This window comes from Pseudopodoces humilis, chromosome 6 (genome assembly GCF_049639895.1).
Source record: "Pseudopodoces humilis isolate 2021_Gansu_Grassland_sample_001 chromosome 6, ASM4963989v1, whole genome shotgun sequence".
Classification (NCBI taxonomy): Eukaryota; Metazoa; Chordata; class Aves; order Passeriformes; family Paridae; genus Pseudopodoces; species Pseudopodoces humilis.
The window spans coordinates 59,792,388-59,810,401 of NC_142205.1; the positions used below are offsets into that span (position 1 = coordinate 59,792,388).

General features: G+C 42.1%; 3 protein-coding genes across 7 annotated transcripts in view; 1 reads left to right on the forward strand and 2 right to left on the reverse strand.

The window, feature by feature from the left end:
• The window catches only part of DMP1 (dentin matrix acidic phosphoprotein 1), a 26,685-nt gene extending 23,522 nt beyond the window's left edge, over positions 1-3,163 (reverse strand). Inside the window, exon 1 of the mRNA XM_088056842.1 lies at positions 3,025-3,163. The gene's annotated coding sequence lies outside the window, so the exon portion shown is untranslated. The remainder of the gene's footprint in view (positions 1-3,024) is intronic.
• The window catches only part of LOC102102265 (SPARC-like protein 1), a 12,772-nt gene extending 4,907 nt beyond the window's left edge, over positions 1-7,865 (forward strand). For 2 of the 3 annotated variants that reach the window (XM_088056838.1, XM_088056839.1), the window contains exons 4-10: positions 1,203-2,360; positions 3,060-3,129; positions 3,730-3,857; positions 4,438-4,558; positions 5,321-5,457; positions 5,835-5,983; positions 6,890-7,070. In XM_088056838.1, coding sequence (XP_087912964.1) covers positions 1,203-2,360; positions 3,060-3,129; positions 3,730-3,857; positions 4,438-4,558; positions 5,321-5,457; positions 5,835-5,983; positions 6,890-7,070 — 1,944 coding nt within the window. Of the gene's footprint in view, positions 1-1,202; positions 2,361-3,059; positions 3,130-3,729; positions 3,858-4,437; positions 4,559-5,320; positions 5,458-5,834; positions 5,984-6,889; positions 7,071-7,534 lie in introns of those variants that run through there. The other variant, XM_088056840.1, reaches the window with a different exon arrangement.
• A 3,392-nt stretch (positions 7,866-11,257) lies between these two features.
• On the reverse strand, positions 11,258-17,931 carry NUDT9 (nudix hydrolase 9). 3 transcript variants are annotated; one of them, XM_088056933.1, is made up of 8 exons: positions 17,798-17,931; positions 16,349-16,585; positions 15,239-15,334; positions 14,643-14,729; positions 13,642-13,753; positions 13,328-13,474; positions 12,997-13,081; positions 11,258-12,030 (listed from the first exon to the last, which is right to left on the reverse strand). In XM_088056933.1, exons 2-8 carry the CDS (start codon positions 16,540-16,542, stop codon positions 11,855-11,857), a joined length of 897 nt encoding a protein of 298 aa, XP_087913059.1. In that variant the 5' UTR covers positions 16,543-16,585; positions 17,798-17,931; the 3' UTR covers positions 11,258-11,854. The 3 variants fall into 3 exon arrangements, with proteins under 3 accessions (XP_087913059.1, XP_014110224.1, XP_005525632.2); XM_014254749.2 differs by lacking the exon at positions 17,798-17,931 and adding an exon at positions 17,603-17,701; XM_005525575.3 differs by lacking the exon at positions 17,798-17,931 and adding an exon at positions 17,227-17,588.
• Between the last annotated feature and the right edge of the window lie 83 nt (positions 17,932-18,014).

Genomic DNA, 18,014 nt, shown 5'->3' on the forward strand with positions numbered 1-18,014 from the left:
GAATTTCTGTTAGATTGGAGCAAATGTACAATCTTCCCATGAAAAAGTTAGACAGTGAGTATAGTTCCCAGTACTATTCCCACATCAGCAATGACACCAGGCAAAAGAAAAAAAAGAAAGTGAAACTTTAGATACCGCTTTGACATTAGGAAATAGGATATAGCTGATCCACAAGAATCAAATTAATATTTTCAATCCTACCTTTTAAAAAAAAAATAAAAAATATATATATATAAATGTTTGTGAGTAGAGTGCTTGTTTCCAAGCAGTCATAAAGTCATAAGACTGCCCAAACTAAAGGAAAAAGCTATTCCAGAACTTGGATGCTGAGAAGAACCATTCTTCCCAAATTAAACTTCCCAAAAGCTTTAAGAAAAATCAGCATCAGGTGCTATATTGCTGTAAGCAATAAGCAGCACTGAACATCCCTAGGTGCTGTACAGAAATACACACAGCAGCAGAAAGGTAATTGCTTCAGCAATATCTGACAGTCATTTTAGTTCCTGCTTTCTCCTCCAGCATTTGAACCATTTCCACTGAAGATACTGCTTTTGCTATTGGCTCGACAGATTAAAAAAAAAAAGTCATCAAAATGATATCAAATATCTACAGTTGATCTTATAATTGTCACCACACACAATAACTCCTGGTGACTTCAGCCAGGAAGCAATGATGTATCAGACTCAAAGTAGATTAATACATGGATTATAAAACCAATGCAGGGCACATCTCAGGAATTACTATCATGACACCTTGTGAAATGTGCACTCTCTTCGCCTGCTCCTCTTTTCCCAGGTCCCTTATTTTTCCCTTATCTGTGTAGGAAGTTATGTTTCACATCCCCCTTCTCTGAGGTAAGTGATAATTACTGCTGCCTACAAGTGCCTGTAGTTACGACTAAAATACTAATTACGTATTTTGAGATTTCACAAGACACCCGTATGCATCTGTCTCTGAAACTGTTGCATAGACCTCTCCAGAAACTCCAGCAATAAAAGAAGGGACAGATAAACAGATTTTCTGAGAAAGACAGGGGGCACCAGCGGTGAATTTCATGCTCTGGGCTAGTTTAAGACAAGCACATAGAAAGAAAATAAATAAAGCCAGTGCCATGCTTTGGCAAGGGAAAAATTACACCATATCAATTTCACATAAATCCCAAGATTTATTAATCTGTTATTTTTATTTTTATTTTTCCCAAGAGTGAATATATTCATCCTGAAGCCTCAAAGAAAGAGAACATAGGGTATGTAGACAAGAGTGATTTGCTGCCCACTCACAGAAATTTAAAACCAGAGGTATCAGTACCAGGCACTGAAGACAAGGATGAGCCCCAGACCATTAGGAAACAAGGAAGAACTGGGAGCGAGCATCAAGTGAAAAACAGCCTGAAAAGCATTGATTTCCTTGCACTGCACAATAAACTAGGTTTGGCTTCTGATAACCAGGACAGTGACTCTGGGAGCAGTGGCAGAGAACAGTCCAGCTCTGAGCATGACCAGCTCAGGAAGCATGAGAAACATGGGAACACGGCAAACCGACACCTTCCAGGCCACGCAGAACACCCAGTGGGTACTTTCAGCCTTCATCATGAGCATAACATGTGGAAATACAACAAAAATTCTGTTGGCCTGTCTGAAAAAAACAGTGAAAGCAATGAAGAGGAAAGCACAGAAGAAGAGAACGAGGAATGGGGTGAAGAAATTGATTACAGAGACACAAAGAACAAAGGCCATCAGAGACATCAAGGTGACCGATACAAAAGACAGCAACATGAGAAGAGCATGCAATCAGATGAACTCCTGAGAGATTCCAGCCAGCCAACCTGGAAAACCAAGAGACACAGTGAGAAATTTTACTTAGAAGAAGAAGAGAGCGAGAACAGGAAGAAGAAGTCCTACAAAGAAGAAATCCCCATCTCTAAAAAAACCCATAATGAATATCAGGATGGCAAACAGCAAGGTCAAGAGAGAAAAGACAATATTCAAGTGAACTATCAGAGTGATCATGACATGGTGAAAACACATGATAGGGAAGACAGTAATGATGATGATGGTCATGACAGTGGTGACACTGATGGTGAGAAGTATCTCAGCAATACCTGGAAAGAAGCAGCCTATGAGGAAGAGGAAAGAATCCAGAGTAATGACCAGGAGAGCACCAGTACTGAGCCTGAAGGGGAAGGAACCACTGATGATGACACTGCCATTCATAGAGAAACTGAGGATTACCAATTTGTCAATATTAAAGACTTTGAACAAGATTATTATGACCATGAGCCACCTGATTCCGACGACAAGCAACAATTGAAAATTAGTAGCTCTGTTCATAACAGGAATTCAATGGACAGTGAAGATAAGGTAAATTATCTTTAAAATAAAACTTTAATAGTATAAAAAGGGGGAGAGGGATCAGTTTCCAATTTAAATTTCTGATGATTTAAATGACCTGTTCGAGAAAAGCAGGTGACTCCTCAATATGCAGAAGTCTTATCTCCCCTTCTATTCCCTATTCCTCTGGTTCATGCTGTGTCACTGCACCCAGAGCATTTAGCTGAATTGGACCAGAAAAGAAGTGAACACCATTCACATAAGAGCTCCAACCGCAGTGGGGTATGTAATGAAACACACAAATAAATACAAACACACAGATAGAAAACCTGAAACCCAGTCTCCAGTTTACTAGGCCAGCCTATTCACTCCGCTCTCACGAAGATTTTAAATGCTGCAGCACAAAAGTGAACAGCTTGGAAAGGCAGGACTAGAGTCCACAGAATAATTATAAGAAATTCAGGCCTTACTGAGCTCCCATTTCTCTCTCTCTCTCCACCTCCATTTCCCCCCCAAATAACAAGAACATGGTAATACTACCAGAGGCTTTATGCTCTTCTCACACATTTTGCATAGCAACCTCTCTCTGCTGAAAGCAGAGCAAACTGTGTCTCTACTTTGCTCTATATCTGGCTCTATATTTGGACCCCCCAAAAATTTGTCCCAATATTTTTTTTTTCTTCCCAATATTTACCACAACTTTCTGCTTATGCCTCTGTGACTGTGCAGGTTAATACTACAGGCAGTTCCCGTGGTGAGATGGAAAGTGCCAGCAACAGGAATGAGGAGGCTCCCCTTGGTAAGCCCCAAGCAAAGCTGTCACATAATTCCCAACTCTCTGCAGCTGGGGAATCTGCTGGTCAGCATTTCTTTTCTACCTTTTGCAGCACAGGATTTCATGTGACTGAACTGTGCTTCTGCCTTATCTTGTGTTCCCAGAGAATCCCTTCCATACTCCCCTGGATTTAGTAATTTGTTTATTATGAAAAACATTTGTAGGCAGTGCACAATTTTTTGTGTCATACAAAAATGGAGACAAAGGCCAGTGCTTGATTCAGCAAAAACAGATGGGATGTTTCACCAAAGGAAGCCAGAATTGAATGGAACTGAATGTCAGTCCCTACAGAACAAACTTTTTCTTAAAATAAAAAAGAAAAAGAAAAAAGAAAATAATTATTTCCCCATCCAATTCAAACCTGGGACTGCTAGAAGTCTCACAAAAATCATCATTTAAAGTTTGGTTTGCTTTACTCAATACAAGATCCAGCTTCATAACAAACTTAAAAATGCTTTTGAATTTCTTGATAAATATTGTGCTGTATTTTGCTTTGGCTGTCAGTAGTATCTGACAAACACCTGGCTTTGTCCCATCACTTATACAGTCCCTCTCTCCTGCTAGGATTGCCAGACACATGTCAGAACTTCAAATGCAAAAGAGGCAAAGTCTGCCATACAGAAAAACAAGGGAAACCCCAGTGTATCTGCCAAGATCCTGCTGCTTGCCCTCCCACCAAAGACTATGAGCATGTGAGTATTTCACCCAGTGCACAGGACTGGGAAAAGGCACCTAAAGTGTTCACAAGATAACATATTCCCCTGCTATTATTTAGAATGATTCTTCCCTAAAAAGCATGCAAGTGAGTTTCAGTGATTCTAGTAATTGCAAAATTAGGTATAAAGCACCCAAACTCACTGAGTGTGGCTTGAGAGAAGTATGAACCCATGTAACTACACAGTAACTGACTTGCTTCACTCAGTCTCTCAGGGGTTGTAGCTTTTCCCCGTCACTGAAAGTTCTATGTATCCACTTGGTGTTTTAGAGCACATATTGTACATATTGCACATAGAGTACACATAGAGTGAAATAATCTCAGAGGCTATATTACAACCATAAAATTAAACTCAAGTATTGCAAACCTGGGCATTCAAGTACAGACAACTAGTCCTCATGCAGGCATACAGTAACTAATAATTCTGATACTTCTGATCACGTGTACTCCCTGTGGGTATTCACCACATATTAATGATGCTTTTATTACTGTAATGCCTTTGAGTGACAAGGAATTTTCTCAACACAGTGGTGGGGTGGTGGTTTTGCTTCCTCTAGGTTTGTGGTACGGATAACAAGACTTATGATGGCACATGTCAACTCTTTGGCACCAAATGTCAACTGGAAGGGACAAAAATGGGACGACAGCTGCACCTAGACTATATGGGCTCCTGCAAATGTAAGCTTGTTTTACTTTGAAGAATTCACCTAGATATAAAGAATCAGTATCTTTAATGCATCTGCCAACCCTAAATTACCCTTCTTCCTGTAACCTGCCACTTGTGCATCAATTATCTGCTAATTCAGACCTTCAAAACCCTAAGCATGTTTAAAAAGTATCTGAAACCTAGACATCTCTCCTGTGCTTACACTGATTTGTTGTTGACCTTATCTTCCCCCTGCACTGTCTCACATGTTCCTATTGCTACAGCCTCTGAAGATTTTTGTAAACTGTTGACCAGAAAAACAGTGTTTGCAGAGAGTTAATAAATTAAAATGTCCATCTCAAGCCCCTATGGAAAAAACAAACCAAAAAAACATCACCCAAATTTAGATGCCAAATGCAGAAGTCAGGATCTAAAAGCCAGAACTGATTTCCAACCTCTTTGACTGCTGCAATATGGTAGGAGGGAAAGCATTCCCAGCCAGAATATTCCCTTGCTGTCAAATCCCCTGCTTTCATGCAAATGACTGATTAGAGCTTCACTGCACAACTATGCTCAAAAGCTGCACAGATATATAAAGGTTGTGACTTGCACAACTGGTTAAGGATGTGCACCAAAAAATTGTAGATTTATAATTGAACACATTAGGTGCATTCACAATTTTATGTATTAACACCTCCATCAATTTTAACAGGAAGTAGATCTCAAATCTCAGAAATGCTCAAATGTGGACTTAACACATGACTTGGTAACAAAACCTTTTCTCTTTGGTGCAGTCATCCCCCCCTGTACTGATTATGAAGTGGATCAGTTCCCCCTCCGGATGCGAGACTGGCTTAAGAACATCCTTATTCAATATTATGAACGTGATCTGAACACTTCTGGGATTCTAACTGAAAAGCAGAGGAATAAGGTCAGCAATCCTTTTCAAATAAGACCATGCAGTTACATGGACCAGCCCAGAACATCTCATACTAAATGGCATGAATTAGATGACTTCTGAGATGGCTTATTCCACACCAAAACATTAATTGTTTGCCTCAGGAGAGAAGATGTGATAAAACTGTTTTAATCTCCTAATAAGCTGAGGCTACTGCTTCCTCTTAGATGAGTCTGACAATTAAGCCACAAGAATTTCACTTCCTTTCTAGTTACTGCCAAAGGTGACATGAACAGCAGCAAAAATGTCCTGGACTACCTGAGGTAGTATGCATGTGCATATGCATATGCATACCAAATGCAGATCTTCATCCCGAAACAAAAAAATAACAATTTCTGTGTTGAGTTCAGGTCAAAAAGATCTACCAGAATGACAAGCGCCTTGTGGCTGGTGACCATCCGGTTGAGCTGCTCCTGCACGACTTTGAGAAAAACTACTACATGTATGTGTATCCTGTGCACTGGCAGTTTCACCAGCTTGATCAGCACCCTGTTGACAGGTAAAAATATATCTGTGGTTCAGTTCTGATTTGCTGATTAAACTCAGGCTGTTTTAATTTTCTACATACCTCAAGGGATTCTCTACATACAGAACCAGTCCCTTAGCTGTTAGAAGCCAGTGTCACCCCCTCTATAACACAGAACTTTTCCCCTCATTGTTTTCCTGATCATATTCTAGGTCAGAATCTTCTATCCTCTTGCCTTGCATGATCACTCTAAGCTCTACAGTGTCTTAATACCTACTACTGCTCTCAGCTAGGAAGAAATCCTGTTATTACCAAAGCTAAGAGCAACTTAGCTAAGGCTAAGTACAAAGGACAGAGCCCTGGCAGCAAAAATCCATTAATGAGGTATCCATAGTTTTCAACTAACACCACAGAGATCTCTCAGTTTAAGGAGCAGATACAGTTACAGTTAAGAGGAAGCCTCCAGCTTCTAATAACATGACTCAGATTTCAAGTTTTTTTGTAGTATCACCCAGTGATGGGATCCGTATTTCCAAGCTCAGACCTTCAATATCTCAAGACAATCACACCTACTGTTCTAGAACACAGTTAAGCACTTTTGCAAGCTTGATATCCAGAGGATTAACAGCAAAACTCCACAAGTGATGAGCTGTGAGCAAGTTGCTCCTTACAATACTTCTAAGTACTACATAAGTAATATTTGTTCTAGGAAAAAAGATGTTAGCAAACAAATACGCAGCAAAAGCATTTTGATTCATCAGGTATTAGACACCTTTATAATGACCTGGGACAGATTCACTACATAAGCACTGTAAAAAAATCCACTGGGGCATCTCTGATAAAGCCATCGTTGTTGTCTTTTAGCACCTTAGATCAGCTGTGATAATCCTGCTAATTTATTAGGGAAATGCAGTTCTCCATACCTGCCCTTTCTTTCAGATTATTAACACACTCGGAGCTCGCACCCTTGAGAGCCTCCCTTGTCCCTATGGAACACTGCATAACCCGTTTCTTCCAAGAGTGCGATGGAGACCAGGACAAACTCATCGCCTTGAAGGAATGGTGCCACTGCTTTGGGATTAAGGAAGGTAAACCTAAAAGAATAGGCAGATGTACCTGACAGAATGTTCCTGCAAAGAACATTCCTCAGACCTCAACATAAGGCAAAGAAATTGTAAGCAGAAGCCCGTGGCTACTGTGCCAAGAGGAAAACAACACTAATAAGGGTCACTGGGGTTAACAACGTAGCACAGGGTAATCCCAGAAGAGTTATGGCACAGGCAGCATTTGGCCAAATAAGCAGAAGAAATGTGTTCAAAATCCCATTGATAAGTCCCTAATTTTAAGTGGAGGCTGATTCTAGTCAGAGGTCAGATACATGGAACCTTTGCTCTTCCCAGAATTTTTCCAGCTCTTCTGATGACAATTTACCAGTCATGAAGGAAGAAAGCTGCAAGGAGTTATCTTAATACATGTATACTTCTACCAGTGATTGTTCATTCATAGCATCAGTCACTTTAGTGATACAGTATAGAAATGTCACTTTGGCATAAAAGGTTAATAATATTTTCTTCTTTGTTGCAGAGGACATAAATGAAAATCTCCTTTTCTGAGCCTGGCTGAACAGACTCCCCATACTGCACCTGATGAATCCTGTGTCTGTAATTAACAGCTTAACAGCTTTCAAGTAAAACGTGGAATAAGGTTCACTGAACCTTATCAAACAACCCAAGTGCAGAAAACTTCTACATTCCTTAACAGCAGAAAAATTTAACTACTTCAAATGGTTTGTAGCTAAACAACCAGTGTTTCCCCCCACATGTATCCATGATCTTTCTGAACCAATAAATACTACTAACCTAATGACTAAGCTGTTCACAAAACTCTTCAGTAGAATTATAGAATGTAGATTTTACCACCCACTGAAATGGAACTTGCTTCCTTTATTTACTGGATTGTCAGCTTAACACTCTGCATAGAAGTCTCCAATAAAATAGAAGTCTACTTGGATATATGGGTTTTGTCACAACTTCATCAAAGAAAATTCTGTTTCTTTCATCTTTGCCCAACTTTTGTTCTCTTCAAGAGAGGCACAATTTAAGCATTAAAAAAACCCAGGACAGGATGAGATTATTCCCCATAAATTTGTTATTTTCAGATAAGCACTTCACTGAAAACACTCCAGGCATGTTCTGCTTTAAGGAAAAAGCCCCAAATATTATTCCTACAAAAGATGATCAGTAAACACCTTTCACCTGAACCATGTCACCTCTCCGTAGAAAAGAAGATGGGAGTCAGAAATGCTATTTTGGTAGCTTAAATAGTGGAAGTCACATCACCCCCTGCTAACTTGCTCTTGAACCAGCAAAGGCTGATAATCGTAGCCTAACATCAGCCTGATGCTGTGGGAATACAATGAATTAAGCTGTGATTATTTTCAACACAAGAACTTCTTACACAATCCAGAGATTACTTCCCAGCAAAACCAGTTTCACTGCCAGGTTTTTTCCATAATCCTGACTTGTTGCTCACTTCACATTCTGCAATATCACACAGTAGTGTGTAAATAACTCAACTTGGATGGCATGTACAAAACCACATTCTCCATGCTAGTTCCATTTGGAAAAGATCCTTTCTCTGTGACTTCAAATGTCTTGGGGGGGAAAGTAATTTTGACACTTTTCCACCCTGGCTGCAGCCTATTGCTTATTTGCTCTTTCTGCTTTTTTTTTTAACACACAGAATTGGGTGGGAGAAAGCACAGCTCTCAAACTGCAGGTACACTGATAGTACACAGCTGGCCTCAAAAGGTAATGACTTTAATCCACAACCTCCCATTTCTTCAGGAAAAAGAATTTATGCTGCCACTCACTTTGCAGCTTGAGTACTCTCAGTATTATCACCGAGTACTCCTCCAGCATCGCTACAGATTATCTATAGTGAAAAAATAAACAACAAATATTCCTTTCATAACATCTCCACTGCCAAGCCTCTCAATCCTCCAAGGATTAGCAGGGGTTGTTACAACAAAACCCCTGTCCTTTTAATCAGCTGAAAAGTAAACTAAGAATCTAAAACATCTGAAGAACGCCTGATTCATGACATTTTGTGGTTTTCTGATGCAAGCCAGAATACTAAAAACTGTATATAGAGTCTTCAGATCCACATCCCCATAACCTATAAGAATGGTCTGCTCTTGTGGGTCATGCTTCCAAAACCCAATTATACTGCTGGGGTTCTGCTCTGCATAATGTATCACATCACAAAAGAAATGAGATGGGCAGGAAGAGGTGAGCAAGGACTGTCATGGGGTGACTTTACCTTTAAGGTGGTTTTGGGAGCTAAGGAAGTTGAAGTTGCTGGTGACTGATGGGAGTCTTCTCTCCTGACCAATTATCGGTCATTACTGGGAATTGACAGCTGTTTTGACCATTGAAAAGTGGGATCAACTTGTGAACCCTACCTTAAGATGTAAAGCCAGAGCTCTCTTGCTCTCTCTTTGTTTCGTGGCTGTGAAAGGTATCAGAGCTCCAGCTGCCCTTTCGTTCCCTGCCCAGGCCATGCGGCCCAGGCGGGGGCTGGGCTGGGCCTGCTGCATCTCCCGGCCGGGAGATGGGGCCTGCGGGGCTTGTCCCGGGCTCTGGCCAGGCCAGGCCGGTCCCTGGCTCGGCTGCAGTTTTTGCTGTGACTGAATTCACCAGAGACTGCTGAGTAAAGAAAGAAAGGGGCTCTGAACCTGCGGCGGGCTGAGGCCGCAACTACACTTTCCAGAGCAGCCATGAAGAATCTTCTATCGCAGACAACTCCAGCCGCTGCTCCGGCAGAGATCACAGAACCATCTACAAAAGCCTGGGCAAGATTTTAACCCTTTCATTGCCCAGATGAGACTTGCAGATTAATCTTTTTTTTTTTATCCAGAGAAAGAAAAAGAGAGTAATCAACATGTAAAGAGACTTTATAAAACTATCAGAGACAGTAAAGAAAATAATTTTCAGAAAAGGTAGAGAATAAGCAGATGCTTTATGAGCTGAAATACCTTTCTGTTGAGGCTATGGAAATGGACAATAAGGTCTTGAAAAAACTCCTTTAATTCATGACAGTATATAGGGAGGAATAGAGTGTTCAAAGTGTAAATTTTGAGTAAAAAGTAGGGTGATTGTGATACAGTGAAGTGCTGGAACAGAGTGAAGCGAAGATTTGAAGCCTTGGGAGGGCAATGAGAAAACTGTTTTCTAGTGAAGTTCACAGAGACAGATGAAGAAGACTTTTGCCTTTGAATAACTCATCCTTAAAATGACATCCCTAGACTCATGGCCCATACACACCTCAGAGTGATGTGAAATGGGAGGAGTGAGCTCTGATAACAGCAGTTCTGGGCAGCTGACATCAGGGCAATAGAAAACTATAGCAGAAACAGTTTTCTTGTGAGACACTCCATAAATTAACAGAAAGAGACTTCTGTTTCTCTACAAAGACTGATGAAAAGACTGTAGCAGGAATTGGGACTGTTCTAACCACCAAAGTTCCAAAATTTTTGTCTCTGTTGTCATGTGAACAAGGGAATGGTGGGTAGTAGGGGATAAAAAGGGTTTTCTGGAAGTTTATTCTGGTATTTTTATTCTTGTATATTCTTGTTCTTTGTTAATAAACTTTCTTTATTCCTTTTAAGTTTTAAGCCTGTTTTGCTCTTGTTCTAATCCATATCTCACAGCAAGAAATAAGTAATTGTTTTTAGTTACTGGTTTAAAACCACGACAAGGACTGAAAGAAAAATTATTACCTCTTGGCATTACCTTTTCCTTTGAAAGGAACATACTAAAAACTCTGCAAGATTCCTAGGGCTTCCTGCATAAACACCATGAAAAACGTGACTCCTCCAGGTTTCACTAATTTGGAGGCAGGGGTAGCATTGGAAAGGAGAAAGCCCTAAACCCATTCATTAGTTAAGTGGATAAAGTCTCAAGAGTGCATGAGTGTATCACAGCACTGTTACACAAGGTAATTCCAGACCATAATATTTATCACCACCTTACTTCAACACACGAATCGAAATTCCTGAAGACCTCAGATCTCAACATCAGCTTTCAGCTGTCACTGCCACCAACTCCTGACATCAGTACACAATTAACATCAATCAATTAAAAATCCAGGGGAAAATATCAGCAACTGTTGTGCAACCCTTGTCAACAGCATAAATGCCATAATAGATTATACTTTAAGGCTGCTTTTTTCAGTGATTCTGTTTATGCTGCAGTCTCCACAACAGCTGTACTGCCATAAGCCGTGAGAAGAAAAGGAACCTCAAAATTCAGCTCCTCAAATCTGTCACAAAGTTTAATCTTCCAACAGTTTTCTTTTGATGCAGAGGCACAGTCACACATTCAGTCACACACAGATATGAATCCCAGCCATACTGTGAACTAAAAAGTAATTAAATGTGAAAAACTAATCTCTCAAAATAGAAAATCACTGCAATGTTATGTTAAGTGAAAGGACTCAGAAAAGAAATTTCACTTTATTATGCAGCACTTAATTTAAGTCATTACTCAGGTTATCCAAGTCTCTCATTCCTTAGGGATTCATACTCCTGAATCAGTGCAAAAATATAGAGCCTGTGAACTACCACCAGTCAGAATGCCAGTGCTGCCATGCAGAGAACACTGTGAAACAGCTGCAAATAATGAAGACAAGGAAGTAAAGCGAGAGCTCCACATTCTTCTCATTTCGCACTAGCTAAGAAATCAAAAAAAGCAATCTGAAGTCTCTGGAAAAGCCTCTGTTTATCACTGTCCAGTGTTCTTCCCAGCTGAATTTAACAGAATTTTCACTGAGGATGACAAGGACATCTGTTTCGAGGCTGGAAAATGTATTCTTCTCTTGAAGTCTTTTAGTTCCAAGTTTCCATCACTCGTGGCACTCAGAGTCAGGATCCTCACTCCAGTGGGCTCCCTGTTTCTCAGTCACCAGCTTGATGAAGTAGCTGTGACTTGCATACAGCTCAAGCTTCTCACTGATGTCTACCCACTTCACCACTCCAGCATCATCACCTGCTTCCAGAGGTAAGTTGTCCATTGTCTCACCTGTTCAAAAAACAGGAGTTAGAACATGCTATGGCATCTTTTCTTCCTGCTTTTCCCCCTCTCACATCCTTCCAGAAAGGAAGTTCTGCCCTTCCACAGTGTTTTTTCAAAGGTAGCAACCTTCAACTGCTTCTCAGAGAAAAACAACTAAATCTCTCATTAATTCTGTGCCAGAAACCTTTTTCATACTTGCACTATGTTAAAGCAAATCTGAATAGCAGAAGAGGTGTTAACACCTTTTCACCACTCCTAGGGTATCACCAGCAACATGAAAAGTTACTGGAAACCATCACAACAACATGTACTTATTACCCCAAGTTTAGCCAATACATCTGCCTGGATTTCTGTTTGTTTGCTTAACATTTGACTGCTCCTTTTCTCACATACTATGTATTCTACAGGACAAACTGAACTCTGAAACTTATATACACTTATGGAAAAAAAAAAGGTAATTAAAATTTTACTGAGGGCCCCAAAATCAAAAAATACTAATTCAAGAAGGGATGAATAAAGGCTTCTGAATTTCCTTTTTTCCCCACATTTCCACTCTTTTTAAAAAGAATCTCAGGACTTCATAGACAACAACCAAGGAAATGCTTTTCTATTCTGTATTGGAAACAGAGGCCAAAGATACACTATCTCCACTACTTCTAGGGGCTGATAAATCTAGCACCAGTGACATGTGAAGCTTCACAACTGGCACCTACTACCCAAAATTCAGTGGAAATGTCACAGCATGAAGTCTCTGACTTGAACACGTCAGAAGCATTTAAGTAGTTTGATTTATCTTACAGGTGAAAAAAGGGAGTCCAAAATAACAGATCAATTTAAAAATCTAGTCCCATATCTTACACCTGACTTTCATGCTCCCCTGATTTCATTATCATGCTCAGCTCAACAACAGTCCCAAATTCAAACCAACATATGGAGTAAAATGCAACTAAGAGCATGCCCGGAGATATTTACCTGTTTCATCATGATAGTTCACAACCTCTGTCTCTATCCAGGCATTATCAGTGTTACGAGGGTCATCCACATATCCTCTGTACACCTATAAGGCCCCAAACAAAGCAGGACAAGCTCAGTGTCACAACAAACGAGGTGGAATCAGTCATACTTTTTTCTTTTCCTCTGACACTCTTGCCCTTACAGAGTTTTCAACAGTCCCTTCCATTTCCTACACCCCGAGAACATGAGCATTACAACTTATTTTCATTTCAGCTGCACTTCTTCAGGTTCCATACAACTGTGAGTTACATGCACAGGTCAAGAGGCTACCACAAGAGACAGAGCTCACCACTAAGTGTTCCTGGCTGAACAGCTTCTGGAGCCGCTTCTCCAATTTTGCTTTCTCCTCAGGGGATTTCTGCAGAGAGTTCAAGGCCTCCTCCTCAAATTCTCGCTTCAGGGTGGCAGTGATCTTCTCCCCTGGGTCCACCATCCCCTTAGAGGGGGGAAAACAAACAAAAATAAATACTATCCCTCAGATTCTACACATTTTAACTCCTGGCTCTTAGTATAGTACATTCACCTGCATCACACATGTGCCATATCTGCCTCATGGCCTCATAAGCAGGAAAATGCTAGCTGCTTCTGGAGCTTTGTCCTTACCCCTGGAATGGCCCACTCCCCACAGTCTCTCCTCTTGATGGCTACAAACTGCAAGATGTTCTTTCCAGAAACTGGATGAGCAACTTTACTGCCGCTTCCGTCCCTTTTCCACCTGCATAAAATGACAAACGAGAATATGTTTTGCTGCTTCTTGACAAATGGGCCTGAGAGAGGAATAGCAAGGCACTGCTACCTGTGTGGGATCAAACAAAGCAGAGAATGAACAGTCAGGGGCAACCAACAGATGCCATCCAGCAGGATTGCAACCAAGAGCAGAGCACTGAGGGTTTTCTTCAGACAGAAGGGCAGAAAATGCCCATGAGGCACATTTCTGCAACCAGGCTGGTAGTAGCAGCTCCTCTGAAAGCTCTCCGAGCTGCAGTTGTGTCAATCCATACCAAGAAGATGAGAATGTTTCTATTGGAACAGAATGGTCACACAGGCTGCAGCAGTGCCAGGACAAAGCCACAAGCAGCAGATATCTCCTTCAGTAAAGAACTAAGAACTACCAATAGGCAAAGCAAAAAGCTGTCTATAAAAAAATAAAACAATGCTAGCATTTACTTTCAAGTAAGCAACTCAGAAGCATTGGTATCCTTCTGGAAAGGAGAAGAAGTAAAATGCATCAGGATGATTTTCCACAATGGTTCTGCATATAGCATGGCACTTTCTAGCTCGCACTTCTGATAACCAGACAATCTTTTCTGAATGCTTTGTGTAAAATGGTTAGCATGTACACACACATCCTGCTGGGAAAATCACATCAAAACAAAGCATACTGTGACAAAAAGAGCATCCTAATCCCACCTCCTCCTATCATAGACTAAGTCAAGTTAGTTTTTCTTACATAACAAAAGTAGAATAGGCTTACACACAGAGAACACATAGAGAAAAGGGCCATGTAATAAAAAAGTAATATCCTGTCCAGAGATGCAGAAAGTAAGCAAAATGCAGGGTCTTTTTCTCTACTGCAGGATACCTTGCAGTCACCTGTCCCTTACCTGGTTACAACAGGATCAGCAGCATGGTTTGGTCCCCAGCGCCCCAACAATCCTCTGCCAGTGAGGCCAGTCCTTCCCACTGGATTGCTGAAATAAATGACACAGTACATAACTCATATACTCCCGAACTGGTTCCAATTGGAAATTAGGCCAGCTACACACAGCTCCTCTGATCTCTGAAGACCAGCTAAAACAAAAGGGAGTTTACTTTCTGCTAAATTTCCAAACCCTTAACACAGCAGTACATTAGACGTATTTATTTCCCCACATTCAAAATATTCTACAAAAAAAAACAACCCTAAACAACCAAACAAAAAACCCAACCAAAACAAACTAAAAAAAAACTCAAATCAATATTAAATAACAAAAAAGGGAAGGACAGCAACACATATTTAGTGTTAAAGCACATACATGCTTTAAAGGGCAAAAGACACAACATGTTTTTCTCCTTCATCAACTTAGATTCATCAAACTATGTTCCATTTTTCTCTCTTGGCTTTGTCCTAGCAGGAACCATATATCAGAACTGACAGACCTGTAAGAGCACTGAAACTACTTCTCTGAAATGAATATGCAAAAAGAACCCCGACACTCACCAGGGTCTCCCGTTTTTGACCACATACAAGCCATTCAGACTCTTCCTCTCCACTTCTCCATCTCTCTCATTGAATTTGGGAGAAAAGCCTTCATCGCTGCATGGCAAATAAGAATTTAATAGAGATAAATTATAAAACACAGAAGCTTGTATGGCAGCCATCAGACCAGCAACACCCCTTTGAGTGTGTTGATGAGCAGTTTTTACCAGAACTGGAGTTGCAAGCCCTCCCTTTTCTAAAGTAGGCTACGAAGCCCTAACCTTTCCTCATTACAGTCCCTCTGTACTTAGTTCTGCAGGCAAAAGTGCAGAACTAAAGTATTTAATATTCCATCTCAATCTTCATTTAGACAAAGTGTTTCAAAGGTATTTTTGTTAAGATTAGAGTTACAGAATCACAGAATCATTTTGGTTGGAAAAGACCTTTAAAATCACCGAGTTCAACACAGCAGCACTGCCAAGCCCACCCCTAAATCGTGCCTCTATGTGCCACATGCAGATGTCTTTTAAACACCTCCAGGGATGATGACTCCACCACTTCCCTGGACAGCCTGTTCCAATGCCTGACAAACTTTTTGGTGAAGAAATTTTTCCTAATATCCAATCTAAACCTCCCCTGGCACAATGTGAGGCTGTTTCCTCTTGTCTTACCCCTTGTTACTTGAGACAGAACTGACAGCCCCATTGTTACACAATCACAAAAGAATTCTGTAATTAATTCAACCTGTCACACTGAGTCAGAGTGCTCCCTTCAAAAACTAAAATTACACTTTCTTTTTTTATATTGCATTCCAACCATGAACAAACAAGTGTATCACTAAAATGTTCTTCCAATTTCTTAGATTTTTATTTAGCTTACAATACAGAGAAACACTTGCACGGCATCAACAGCTATCTATTATTCCAATCTCAATCATCAGCTCAGTAAAATCACATGTCAAAGACCTTCACAACAAACCCAAGCGACTCAGTTCTCAACCACTTTCCTTAATCTTGACTTTCACACATCACTGCAGAATCACACATCACTTAAAATGATCTTGTCGACTCAATTCATTATCATTTCCTGCTTTCATATTCACAGGGGAAAATAGCCACCATTTCCACTCACCTGATTTGGGGATCTGCCCAACTGGGTCTGGCCAAAACAGACTTTGCAGTGTACTCCACAGGGTTATAATCTTTCCACTCAGTCAGCCAGCCCACTTTATCTTCAGGAACTTGGCTACGTTCAATGTGTGATCCTGGATATGGGGAGGTGAGGGCTTTGCTGTGGTGGAATTTCACATTATAGCTGTTGAACATGTTTACAGGATGAAGACGGGACCAACAACTTGCAGATAAATTACTAAAAGAAAAAGAATAAAAATAACATCTCAATCATGAGGTTTTAACCTGCTCTTTAATCCCCGATCTGCAAAGTACATTACAGCAAGTGGAATAGACTCAGCTTTTTCACAGAACCACAGACTCAATTAAGTTGTGAAAGATCTTTGAGATCATCACGTCCAGCCTATGACCAAATACCACGGTGTCACCTCGACTATCGCACTGAGCGCCATGCCCAGTCTTTCCTTAAACACCTGCGGGGATGGCGATTCCACCACCTCCCTGCGTGGCCCATTCCAACGTCTAATGAAATTAGAATAAATTCCTCCGAATATTCAACTCACGAAACGCCTGACGCTCACAAAAAAAACCCTTTTAACAGAGACGGGGGAAAGGACAAAACCGCTCTTGTGCTTTTCATTAATTAGGTAACTTTAAGGGACAGCCCCGCTTCCCTTTCTGCCCCGCCCCAGAAGGACACCCTGAGGGACACCGCACACTCCGGCCAAGCTCCCCCTCGGCGGGCAGGGAGTGCATGGCAGCTCCGGGATCTCGGCCGGGCCATGAGGTGGCTGCTGCCGGCGGAACAGGCCGCCGACCGCCGGCAGCGACACTGGGGCCGGCCTCGGGCTCCCGCGGTCCCGCCACAGCCCGCCGTACCTGTGGGCCGGAGGACGCTGGGCAGCGCCCCGGGCGCTCAGCAGGACGGAGAACGAGAGCACGGCCACCGCCCGAGGCAGGGCTCCGACCGCTAGCGGCATCGGCCCCGCCGCCACGGCACCGCGAGCGACCCCGCCTCCGCTTCAGCGCCGGGAGCGGGGCGCTGGGCCGGGGGAGCGAGACGGCCCGCTCCGGGATATCGCCCCTCGATCCCGCTCCTTGCCGCCCGGCGCTGTACAAACTGGCCCCGCACTGGCGGGAGCGGCGCCAATGGCAGCGGCCGGTGGCGGCTCTGGCTGGGGTGGAGCCCCGTCCCCAGGACAGCCCCGCAATGCCGGGACGTGCGCTGGCGCTTAGGAAAGGGTGGCTAACACACCCCGGCAGCGCTCCCACAGCATCAGCGGTGTGTCCCGAATATTCCCAGCCGCATCCGTGGGCAAGAACCTGGGAGGGGACACAACCAGGCCAGCTGATCCAAAACGACCAAAGGGTTATTCCGTGTCACATGACGTCAGTTCAGACATAAAACATTAGGAAAGGAGGAAGGGGAGGGAGGATATTCATTATTTACAGTGTTTGCCTTCCGGAGCGACCGATGTGCGTGCAGAAGCCCTGCTTCCCGCGGGAAAGCCGAGAATAACCCTTTCTCTTATGTCTTTTGCTTTAATCAACTACGTTATCCCAACGTAGGAGTCGCCATTTTCCACGTTATTTTCCCTCCCCTGTGCAGCCGGGAAGAGAGATTAACAGCGCACCTCGGTTCGCCAGGCCCCGGCACGCCCCCGGCC

Coding starts and splice junctions, on each gene's coding strand:
- NUDT9 (XM_005525575.3), bottom strand. CDS start 17,327: ATGCCGCTAGCGGTCGGAGCCCTGCCTCGGGCGGTGGCCGTGCTCTCG. Junction 16,586..17,226: donor CAGCGTCCTCCGGCCCACAG/GTACGGCGGGCT, acceptor TTTTTCTTTTAG/TAATTTATCTGCAAGTTGTT. Junction 13,754..14,642: donor GCTGATCCTGTTGTAACCAG/GTAAGGGACAGG, acceptor CATTTTATGCAG/GTGGAAAAGGGACGGAAGCG.